Source organism: Malaya genurostris, chromosome 3 (assembly GCF_030247185.1).
Source record: "Malaya genurostris strain Urasoe2022 chromosome 3, Malgen_1.1, whole genome shotgun sequence".
In the NCBI taxonomy this organism is placed as follows: domain Eukaryota; kingdom Metazoa; phylum Arthropoda; class Insecta; order Diptera; family Culicidae; genus Malaya; species Malaya genurostris.
Genome location: NC_080572.1, coordinates 200,440,877 through 200,453,440, shown reverse-complemented (window position 1 = coordinate 200,453,440; position 12,564 = coordinate 200,440,877). Strand labels below are relative to the sequence as shown.

At 37.2% G+C, this 12,564-nt stretch overlaps 1 protein-coding gene across 1 annotated transcript; it reads right to left on the bottom strand.

The window, feature by feature from the left end:
- Window positions 1-5,284: 5,284 nt before the first annotated feature.
- On the bottom strand, window positions 5,285-8,822 carry LOC131438502 (arylalkylamine N-acetyltransferase-like 2). Its single transcript, XM_058608581.1, has one exon. It carries the CDS (start codon window positions 6,333-6,335, stop codon window positions 5,670-5,672), a length of 666 nt encoding a protein of 221 aa, XP_058464564.1. The 5' UTR covers window positions 6,336-8,822; the 3' UTR covers window positions 5,285-5,669.
- Between the last annotated feature and the right edge of the window lie 3,742 nt (window positions 8,823-12,564).

Genomic DNA, 12,564 nt, shown 5'->3' with positions numbered 1-12,564 from the left:
TTTTCATCCTCATCTTTTAACCTTTAATTTGGATCAGAGAAAAGCCCACTGGAATTAGTTTCTGTCAAACATGTTCTCCAGCAGGCATAAAACCTCCTCATCTTTTGCATCAATAGATTAAATCATCCAAATGATTCATTTCCTTCAATCTAGTGCTTCTATAGTAACTAAATCTAATGAGACAGTAACATAAGAAACGATTTCTCGATAACACTATGTGATAAATGGAAGTCGAAAGAACTGAAACATCTATAATTATATAATTTATCCCGTTATATCCATAATTAGTTTTAACATACGGAAACCGAAGAAAAAAATAGGATCGAAGATTACGACGTCGAATGTCAAATTGTAACAATTGCAATTACTCGGATCAATCGATCTGCGACTGATGTAGGTCTGCCACAAAACTAGCCTTACAACCACCAATCAGTTTGCAGCGGTCATGGTAACTCGGTAAGTTTAAAGAATATTTCCATGGAAGACGTTCGGATTTCGTTTGGTAATAAGGTGACCAGATAACCGCAGCATATTTGAGAGTCAGCTAACTAAAGCGCAATACAGAGCTTACAAGCAATGCACATCAGAGATTTTTTTAGTAACGTGGAAAATATATCCTAATAGCTTAGAGGCTTAGGACATAGTAAACTCTATGCGCTCTTTAAAATTTAACTTGGATTCCAGAAGAACGCCCAGATCCTCAACAGACGATGTGTGTTCGAGAACAGTTTGTGGAATATTATAGTCGAACTTGAATACGCAGATTCTACTAACAGAGATGACGGAGCATTAAGGCCATCGTCCAAGTACCATGCGCGCGGGTGGTTTTAGGAAATTTTCGATGGAAATTTCGAAAAATTTGACAAAACCAAAAACATACAGACCTTTGAAATACTTTTATCTATCTACAGGGTGAAAATGACTGGAAAATTCGGAGGATTTTACGAGTCTTATCAAAAATAGCGCTGAAAAAATGAGCTTTTTTTGTAATTTTTCACAATTATTTGAAAAAATAATTTGATGGAATGAAATTTTTTTTTTCAAAAAAAACCTCATGCTGGCAACAAGGATCACATTCGGACGCATTTTTGGAAAACCTTTTCACGCTTTTCATGAAAAATCAACGAATTTCATATAACCGATTTCGTGGAAATTTTTGAAATTCGTGGATTTTCTATGAAAAGCGTGAAAAGATTTTCCAAAAATGTGTCCGAATGTAATCTGTGTATCCATAATAAAGTTTATTTGAAAAAAAAAGTTTATGTCATCGCTTTATTTTTCCAGATAATTGTAAAAGATCACAAAAACACTCATTTTTCAGAGCTATTTTTGATAAGACTCGGAAAACCCTCCGAATTTTCCAGCCATTTTCACCCTGTAGATAGATAAATGTATTTCAAAGGTCTGTATGTTTTTGGTTTTGGCAAATTTTTCGAAATTTCCATCGAAAATTTCCTAAAACCACCCGCGCGCATGGTACTTGGACGATGGCCTTAAGTGACATTTAAACTATTTTGAAATATGAAATATGAAAGTCATCGGCGATAGTTTCATACACTTGATCGAAAAAATTAGATCGTTGAGATAGAATAAAATTATGAACAGTCGAAGGTGACTTTTTTTATGTATCTCTGGAGTTCCAAATGGTGAGGTTGTACAGGCTCCTATTTTCACTACCATTTCATTACCATTTAGATATGATCGAAGCCAATTCAAAAATGATCCGTTTAATCCCAGTCTACTTAACTTGGAGATCGTTATGTGATGATTGATTATGTCGAACGCAGCAGCAAAATCGGTGTATATAGAATCTACTTGTATTCGTGCTTGTCAAGAACGTATGATGAAGGAAGTGTAGGTTGCTAAATGGGGGAAAGTTGAAGGCTTTGGCATAGATCCTTGCTGAGTCTCAGATATGTAGTTAGAGCAACCATGTGTTATAAAATCCAAAACTATAATTTCAAACGGCTTCGATACAGCGCACAAAGCAGCAATTCCACGGTAGTTGCACGGAAAGACCGAAATTAGCATTTTGGCGAAAAAATTGGTTGATTTTCTGATTTTAGTTAGTTATTTTTTGAGACAACTAAAAAAATCTTACTTTTGCTAATTTAGATTTTTTAATTCTAATTCTCTTAATAATAATAAAATATTTGTTGAAATGGCTATTTTTTTAGTTGAATTCACCAATTAAACGTGCTGTCATTTCTTAGCTAAGGCACGCTTCATATCCATTCAACTATTTTTTTAGTTGAATTAGTGAAAAAAAACGTTGTTTTCAACCAACACAACTGGTTGAATTGGTTTCTGCAATTAGCAGCTATATGGCGCTCGTTAACACCGTAATGACTACTAGCCACTAGATGGCACACTACTACCGAAAAAAAATTTCAGTCGCGGTTATCTTTTCTATATTTTCAGGTATAAATACGATGTTGTATTGGAGAAAAAGTAATAAGCGAAACATAAACTTCTTTTTGAAAAATTTTACTTCTAAATCGCTGTTTTCTTCATTCGACTTCGCGAAATCGACTCTCTCACTGAAAACTTTGAGCACTCGGAAAACAAAAACCGAATACAAGTAGTACACCGGACGGCGTAACCCGGAATGAGAAGATACAAAAAAACATCATTTGACGTGTACAATTAGAGTGCAACATTCGAAACTCACTTCACTGTTTCGCGTAAAAACATTATTACCCACAATCGCTTCAACTGCGCACAAATTCTGAATAAATACACTTTCCACTAACAGTTTACGTCATTTTTACATATCGGTTTAGAAATTTATATATGAATATATCGTAACACATGCGAAAAACATCTAAACAATTTGCGAGCAGTTTCAACAAGACTGTCCCTTTTAGCTTTTTAATGGATTGTTTTGCTTTGACACTGCTGTCCTTCAGTAATGACGGTGATAGATAAATAGAATCAAAGTTTCTGATTTTAATAACGAAATTAGTTGTCAATGAGAATTTCGTGTTGGATTGAAATATTGCTGGTTTGTGTCCAGAATATTCGCCAACTAAACACATTCTCTAAAAATAAGAGTTTTTTTCAGCACAGTAAATTCTAAATTTCAACTAATTTTATAGTTATTTTGGAAATTTTGTTGTTAAAATCAACTAATTCAAAAACAGTAATACGAATTAGGCGCAGAGCTAATTTCGGTCGTTCCGTGTGGATACTATACCCTTGTTTGCATAGGATTTCTTCCATATTTCAGAAAAAAATTCCAGAACGCATAGAATAATTGAAAATGTTGGATAGAGGAACTAACAAACTATGAAAACAATTTCCTATCACTACGGATGGAATCCCAGAACTTCTTCGTTTCTTTTCTTGTCCAACTTCGTTTAGTAAGCTTGTCGTTCAAATTTTGGTTTAAGAATGCGATTTTTATCATACACAAAATTTGTGACTACATTATTGAAGAAAGGCATTCCATTTATTATGTTCTTTGCATTATTGCATTTGCATTGTTTTCACAGATACGATATCTTCCATCCGACATCAATATCCTTGAGAGCGAAAATCTTCTTTCGAGTTCCGCATTGGAAAGGGAAAACACAATAACATACAAGGAAGGCTTTTATCGTATCAAAGAGTTGCTTACTAGCAACTCTTCACACGATTCAATCAGTGCCATCAAGGAGAGATGGATATCATCGCAGCAACAAGAAATCGGTATAGTTCATTTAACATAAAATGGACACAAGTGCGAGACCGAATTTCTCTCTATGACCTGTCTGAGAATCAAAGATTAGCTCGCTGCTGTGGGGATTCTCTCTGAAGCAACAAACGGTCACTTATTCTCGTCTCGCGATCCGATTCTGTATGGGCAGTGAATAGTTGAGATAGAATCATTTTACTATTGTCGCTTATTCTAACTATGTGCATGAAGACTGTCCCAGAAAGTATGGACGCACTTTGATTTCGCAGTAAATAATTCACAAGTGTTGGATATTCAAATTTTATTCGATATACTGATAATATTAGACTACAACAACAGAATATTATTCTCAACATTTGCTACTTAGCCATTGTAGACTATCTGGCGGTGCTTCTTGCGAACATTCCTCATTAAATTCCGTACAGACTTCTTGGCGACAAGTTTTGACACTTTTTTCCAATCTTTTTCGAACTGTTGAATGGTTTCGGCTGCCAAGATATGTTTCCTAAGATGTGCCTGGGATGTGCCATCTTGTCTTTTGGGATGAAAGTGACATTTTTGGTAGTATACCATTCTACCGTTGATTTCAAGTAGTGACAAGAAGCAAGATCTGGCCAGAAGATAACATGATAATTTTTTTGTAAACATTCCTTGATGTATATTTCGCTGTTCATTGAAGCAGTGGTGATGAACGGTTTCGAAATCTTACCGACTTACCAAAATTTTCGACTTCAATCGATGTCTCGGACTGGTTTAACACTTGCCCTTCTCGCACCGTATAATAATGTGTTCACGGCAAGGATTTGTAATCGAGTTTCATGTAGGTTTCGTCGTCCTTGATTATGCAGTTCAAATTTCCAGCAAGAATCGTATTGTACAGCTTTCGAACCCTCGGCCTGATCGACGCTTCTTGTTTCGGACTACGTTTTGGTTGTTTCTGCTTCTTATAAGTTCGAAGATTCAAACCGTGAAATACTCAGAGTATGAATTGGAGCGAAGAAATGTAGAAAAATTATCTCATGGTTCATGCATTGAGAGACACGAGTTCTGGTAGCATCTTCTAGCGGATTGAAAATGTTGTATACAATATAGATAAATATCGAGCAGCTTCTGTCAAATTTTCGGCAATCACCAACACTGATCACATATATCGAAAAGTTTTTGTAATTCCTGGTAACAGCTCTGTTGAAGTATCAATTTGTATCACTCGAGATCGAAGAGCATAAAATCGCAATTTTGTCCACCGAAGAAAACATTTGCTAGAACCGCCTTCTAGTAAATTTTAGTTTTATCAAGGTGAAAATTCACCAATTCGACCAGCTCGACCAATTGCTGAAACGTTCGTCCATCTTTTATTCTTTAGGGTTTCATAAAACTCACATGCTTCAAAAATTTACAAAGAATTTATTTTATTCGAACAAATTATTCACAAATGTGGAATGATGTTTTTTGAAATTCGCGCGAAATCTGCGCCATAGCATCAAAATCTTAGCAGAATTCGCGCGACCGTAAAAACCCTGTACATTATCAACCATGCAAAAAAACATCTTTTTCACCTAAGCCTTCCGTCACCAACTAGCTGTAGTAATTAGGAACAACAACTGAAAATTTGGAGAGAATCGATTCATTAGTTTTTTAGCGTTTAGTGCCAGTGGCCGTACAATCTACAATCTGTCACATAGGTATCCAGAAATTTTTTTTCACAGGCATAAAAAAACATGTGCAATTCGATGCTTTTTAATTCATTGAAAAAAAAATCACATTCACACTTCCTAGAGTAATAAAAGAATTGGGCTTCTTTTCTAGAGCCGCAAGGTATGTAACCCCTCAAGTGCACCGACAAAAACAGCGATCTAGGAAATCGTTCGAGTGAAACGGACAATCAATGGTATAAACATTAGAAACTAGTCAAGATCAGTGTGGACATTGGATACAAATGCGTACCATTATTTGTTTATTGATTTTTGCCACTATTTTTCATTAACCAATATGATCACAATACTATTACGAATGTTTGAATCTCCCGGTGTGGTGCACTGGGCTGAAAGAGCTGAACTCCGTCTTCGTCTCTATAATCCGAGTAGGCGAGCTTTCCGATACATTTCATGCCAACTCGTTCGGCAATCCGAGCGGAATAAAAGCTTGAGCAATCCGCGCTCGCTAGTGGATATCCGAGAGACTTTGCACGTTTGAATTGTTCCTCGAACAGCTTGGCGCCTATCGATTGTCCTCTGTAGTCCGGATCGACTGCCACGATTTCGATGTCGTAACACTTTTGTGCGTTGAACCTCTCCAAAATGTTAACGGACCGTTGTAGGTGTGCTAGAAGCTTCAAGCTGTCGCGCCATTTCCGAGTTCTGGCTTGTTCAGCTGCATTCAGCAAATCCTGAACGTACCCCGGATAGGTTGGATTGGCTATAGAAACTCCAACCAGGGTTTTTCCTTGGTGGCAATCTTCCGCTACTACTGCCATTCCCTGCAGCACGAATGAAACGGAAAACTCAACATCATCTTCGGCCGGGTTGCTATCGTAGATGTACGAGTTGTTCATCGGCTCATCGTGGTAGTAAAACTTGAGGACGAATTCCAGAACCGAGTCGTAATCGTCTGGATTTGCAACACGAAACTCAATACAATCGCTTCGGACAGACTTGGCCATCCGCAACAGAACCGAGACAAATGTGTTCACTGTGTTGTCCTAAACCGGTCTGATAGCCTTTCCACGAAGCAACAATCATGCATCAATAAACAACATTGAACAAGCTTTATCTTGCAATGGAAGAAAATTTGTTTTTTTGCTTCATTCATCAGCAGTCAGACTTGACGAGTGGTGATTACGGCCAGTGACGCTCCTCACCCACGTCGGTTATCGATGGGGGAGCACGATCAATGAAGTAGCATATTTAAACCAGTTATATCTTCTTGAATAACGACTTCAAGTCGGTGTGAATTCCATCAGCTGGTTTGACTTTCTCGGTTCGATGGTTGTCAAAAAAATTATTGTAGATATGTCGAAAGCCTTGTTTTATCATAATTTTAGTCACACCGTCAAAACCGAAATTCTTTGCAATTCAAAGTTGGTTCCAGCATCAACTTATCGGATTAATCTTTCCAGATTTCTAAAAATCATTTTTCCAAATTTACTATTAGTACTATTCTGTGCCAGAGTCAATAACCTCATTACATAGGAACTTTCGATTGGACAAATTATCCGCTGTAGGTATGACGTAATGCTATTCTCGGTTCCGTTGTAAACCGCCATTCACCCGTCGTTCTTCGTCGCTGTCTAAATCATCGAGACCGGATTATGATTCACAGAAACCTGATGATGTTAGATTTGTTTTTTTTTATCATAAATACAGGTCTAGTCCGGGGGCCCGATGGAATAGACTTAAAAGTAATACCGGTATTGCTGAACGAAGTGCACGAAAACTTGTGAAGTATTGTTATTTTATTTTTGTGTTTGCAGAAAGGTGTGAACAGCTTCTGGTGTTATTGAATGTTTTCTAATCTATCAACAGGTTGAATGCGATTCGCTTAACTAGCTTCTCTCTTCGATGATCAACCCTTTGGGTGATTGAATTTTGTTGAGAAGCAAATTTTAGTTTTTGACTTGCTATTGATAACTGTGGTTGAATTATTCTGTGACAGGAGCAAATAATGGCTAACAAAATTCTTTGAATCGTGTGACTAACTAAGAAAAACATGTTTTGCCAAAAATCGACTTTATTCATCAATGTAATCTTGGCAATCATTCTAACGCTGCTGTGGTTGTAGAAGGATTTCTCTAAAGTTGATTTTTTTTACCGGCGAGCATTTTTAGATATATAGAATGTAGTCACTCAGGGCCAGATCTGGACTATACGGTGGATGAGGAAGTAATTCGTTCAAATTAACCACTATCGAGTTGTGAATTGGTGCATTGTCTTGGTGAAACCGTAGCGTTTTCTTTAACATATGAGGTCGTTTTTCCTTAGTTATTGCAATTAAACGATTTACCAACGCTAAATAGTATTCGCTATTGATTGGTTTTCCTTTTCCTCAATAGAGTTGATGAAGATTATACATTTGTGTATTCAAAAAAACTGCAGTCCTAACCTTCCCAGCAAACTGTTGTTCTTTTTTAATGCTTCTGACATGGCTGCAGTCCACTCAGATGATGATCATTTTGATTCCAAAATGAAGTGATGGATCCATGCTTCATCCATTGTCATATATCGAAGTGAAAATTTTTATTTATTTCTTTGTAAACATGACCAAACACGACTCTGAATCATCTACATGTTGTTGTTTTTAAAACAGTTGTGAGTAAACGCGGCACCCACTTTGAAACGAGCTCTCTCATGGTCAAATATTCATGCATAATTGAAAGCCTTCTGATATCCTTACGGTATCAACTATCTCACGCGTTTCAGATATAACTAATTTGAGATTTTTTTTAATGTTTTCTGAAGTAACCACATCAACTAGGCGACCAGAACGTTCGTGTCTGTACAAATACGTTTAAGTTCAGAAACCAATAACAAATGGTTCTTTTTCGATGAAGATGAGTCCGGATAACACTTTTCAAGTCTCTACTTATGTTAGGTTAATGAAAATAGTTATATAGTAATAGTCTGTTGCGCCATCAGTCAGGCAACTTATCGAGTGATGTGTTAAGTACTTTTTTATAGGACAACTGTTCTCTTATTGATCTCAGTTCCACCATTCATCTCAACATCCATAATAATGAAGGTTCTGATTCAATAACAATAACGACCCCGTTTTCTGCTACTATCTCACAAGACGACACTACCCGGCACTCTCCATTGGCTCAGAATATTATCACTTCAAGCAGCCCTAACAATCACTCGAACCGATCATTTACAGTATACTATCAGAACGTCCGTGGCCTACGCACTAAAACAATGGAACTTTTTTCGACCCTCTCTGCTTCCGACTATGACGTGATAGTATTTACAGAAACATGGCTTAATAAGAATATACTCGATACAGAACTAACCGACCAGTATACCATCTATCGAACCGATCGTAATAATCTCACTAGCCGTTATCTTCGTGGTGGCGGTGTTCTGATAGGAATCAAAAAAGGCATCCAGAGTAGTATTGTGACCGTTTCTGCAGCAGACCGTCTAGAGCAAACAGCTGTTCACAACACATGCGGGAGAGCTTCTCTCGTCATTTGTGCAATATATCTTCCACCAAACTCGGATATCTCTCTTTACGAGCAACATGCAGTTTGTGTGAATGAAATAATTAGAAAATTTGCTGGCCGTGATAGGGCTATAGTTTTGGGTGACTACATTCTTCCGCTGCTACACTGGAGCTTCGACGATGAAGTCGGTTGCCTACTACCTAGCAATGCAGCTTCAGAACATGAAATTTTATTCGTTGAAATGATGATCGCTTCTGGTTTGCAACAGATAAATTATTTGACAAATCAGAATGGTAAACTGCTTGACCTTGCATTCGTTAGCTGGGCCAGTGATTGTGAAGTTTTTGTACCTCTTCGTCTCTGTTGAGATTGGATCGCCATCATCCTCCCTTCGTATTAAAAATAGAAGTCTCACTTTCTTCGCATGTGGATGTCGAGGAAGACACGCTTTACGATTTCAATCGGTGTAACTACCATGAATTAAATGCGGAAATTTCACGTATAAATTGGGTTGATATACTGACGCATGGAACATTAGATGAAGCAGTTGAAAAGTTTTACCGTAAGCTAGATTCTATTTTTCAACACCTCGTTCCTCGGAAACGACATATACGTCACTCAAATAACAAACGACCTTGGTGGAACAGTGAGCTTCGCAATCTTCGGAACCGCCTAAGGAAGGCTCGGAAACGGTTTTTTCGGACAAAATGTGAAAATGATAAATTGCTCGCGCGAGATTCGGAACGTCAGTTCGATTCACTCAATGCATCGTGTTTTCGGATTTATATATCTCGACTGGAAAGTAACTTCAAATCTGATCCAAAACAATTTTGGTTTTATCTTCGGAATAAAACGCCTTCTCGTGGATTTCCCGAAAATGTTTTCTACGGGAATCACTCAGCTTTGGATTCAGCAGCTTTGGATTCAGCTAATCTATTCGCGTCTTTCTTTCAAAGTGTGCTAAGTAATAACTCGCCACCTTTGTCAGAATCGTACCTGAATAGCCTACCGATGTATAATCTGAACTTACCAGCGATTGTGTTCACGGCAAGTGAAGTGCATACTAATCTGCAACGTGTCAATGGATCAAAAGGACCAGGATCGGATGGATTGCCACCTTCATTTATAAAAGAATGCTCTTCTGCCTTAGCTTTGCCGGCTTCACTACTTTTCAATCGTTCCTTAGCTGAGAGGTTTTTTCCGGCGAAGTGGAAAGAAGCTTTAATCGTTCCGATTCATAAAGCTGGTAACGTTCATGACGTCGATAACTACAGAGGCATTTCCATTCTGAGTTGCTTACCAAAAGTTTTTGAACGTATGCTGTTGGAGTATCTCTATCCCGCAGTAAAGCACATTATCAACACTGATCAGCATGGCTTTGTCAGAAAACGATCAACAACGACTAATATGATGTGCTACGTTTCTACACTGATTGACAAACTCGAAAAACGACAACAAGTTGATGCGTTGTACGGTGATTTCTCTAAAGCTTTCGATTGTGTACCCCATCTGCTCGCAATAGAAAAATTGAGACGTGGCGGTTTCCCCGACTGGCTGACAGATTGGATTTTTTCGTATCTCACAAATCGCATAGCCTCAGTTCGTGTAGGATCTATTCTTTCTGATCCTTTCAACATTATATCAGGTGTTCCCCAAGGAAGCCATCTAGGTCCACTACTCTTCGTACTGTTCGAGAATGACCTATGTAGAGAATTATCGTCGCCTAAAGTAATGTATGCAGACGATCTCAAATTGTATCGCATCATTACTAGCCTTGTGGATTGCTGTGCCTTACAAATGGACGTTGACAAAGTTATTGACTGGTGTGACAGAAACGGTATGAGTATAAACATAAAAAAATGCAGTGCAATTACTTTCACACGATCGCAATCTCCGATCGTATTTGAATACTCTATGATGGCTGTTCCAGTTCAACGCGTTTCTGCTGTCAAAGATTTGGGCATCGTCCTTGATCGTAAGCTTCGTTTCACCGAACAATTATCTCTAGTTACGGCAAAGGCTTACGCAGTTTTGGGACTTATCAAGCGCAACACCAGAGACTTTGATGATGTGTATTGCCTAAAGACAGTTTACGTCACTTTAGTACGCAGTATTTTGGAATATGGAGTAATAATCTGGGCACCCTACCACAACGTCCACATCGATCGAATCGAACGAGTTCAAAAATGTTTCATTCGATTTGCACTACGACGACTTCCATGGCAAAACCGTCTTCAATTACCTAGCTACGAAAATCGCTGCGCTTTGATTAATCTTCCTACACTACAAAACAGACGAATTTTCCTTCAGCGACTGTTTGTCTTCGACTTGCTTTCAAATAACATCGACTGCCCAGCGCTTTTGGAGAGATTGCATTTTAATATTCCTGGAAGATCATTGCGGAGAACAGACTTTCTTCGACGATCAGTCCATCGCACACAGTACGGTCAAAACAATCCTATGGATGTTTGTTGTCATCGCTTCAATAGTGTTTATCATTTATTTGATTTTACAATGAACAAAAACGCATTTAAAATTAAAATATTTTTGTTAGGGGAATGTTAGTAGTTGTATAGTAATAGTCTGTGCGATAATTTTATTTTAATCGAAGACAAATTTAAATAAATAAAAATAAAAAATCTCATATAGACGAATTTTGCACCCAATCGTGTGTGGAGTTGGCAGCACACTCCCAGATTTTAATGAAATTGTCTGTACACAAAGAAGTTTGTCACAGAATGTCACTTTGCATATTTTATTTTTTTTCCGAAATTTATCTATCCTGTCTGTTGGAAAGGGTCAAACTTTTTTACCATTTTTCCAAATGAATTTAGTCGAAAAATGACAAATCCTTCAAAAAACGTTTTGTATTAGTGATTTTCACAGAGTTATCCAAATTTTCGAAAGAAAATATTTAAAAAATACTAATCGACTGCTACTCTGAAAAAGTTTGATTTTGCACAAAGTCGATTTACAAAAAAACATTATTTTTAATTTGGATGAAATTTTGTTCCGAGATGGGTAATTATGTTGGTTATGCCCCATTTCACCGTCATTTGGCATACGGTTATTTGGCATACAGTCAATTGGCAGAAAAGGTCATTTGGAATAAAGTCGTTTGGCAGAATAGACGTTTGGGTACCTCGGCGATGGCTGGCCAAAGGCATGATTATTTGGTATAACTTGTATCGTGTCTTTGTCCTCGCTGTGTATAGCCTAGAAATTAGTATAGATGTAAAAGAAATACTCAGTATGTTAAAAAACATATTTGTATTTCAAGCTGCAATTTAACATAACATAAAAAAATACGGAAAAATAAGTCTCAAATGGTGTGTATGCCTATGAAATGACCGGACAATTATTTTCCCTAACTGAATTCCCTGAATTTTGGAGAACATAAAGTTGAGCACTTTTAAGGGAAAAAAGTTGTTTAAAAAACATTTTCCAAACTGTTTCTTCTCTCAGCGTATTTTTATCGAAAATTAAATCAGTGGAAGTAGTAGTCATCTCCGAATCCAATGATACTCTGTGTGTGCGAAGATATTGCCTAAATAAGCAACTAAGAAACTAAGAGAATTCCATTCCAAAGAGTTTATGTCATTAATTATTACTTTATTGCTGCATTATTTTCTTGTTTAGATCTGAGGAACAATTATGGAAAGAAATAAAATGTATGTAGAATTTTACTATGGTAATTTTTACTGTTTCTATTCAAGGAAAACATTTTTGAATT

Coding starts and splice junctions, on each gene's coding strand:
- LOC131438502 (XM_058608581.1), bottom strand. CDS start 6,335: ATGGCCAAGTCTGTCCGAAGCGATTGTATTGAGTTTCGTGTTGCAAAT.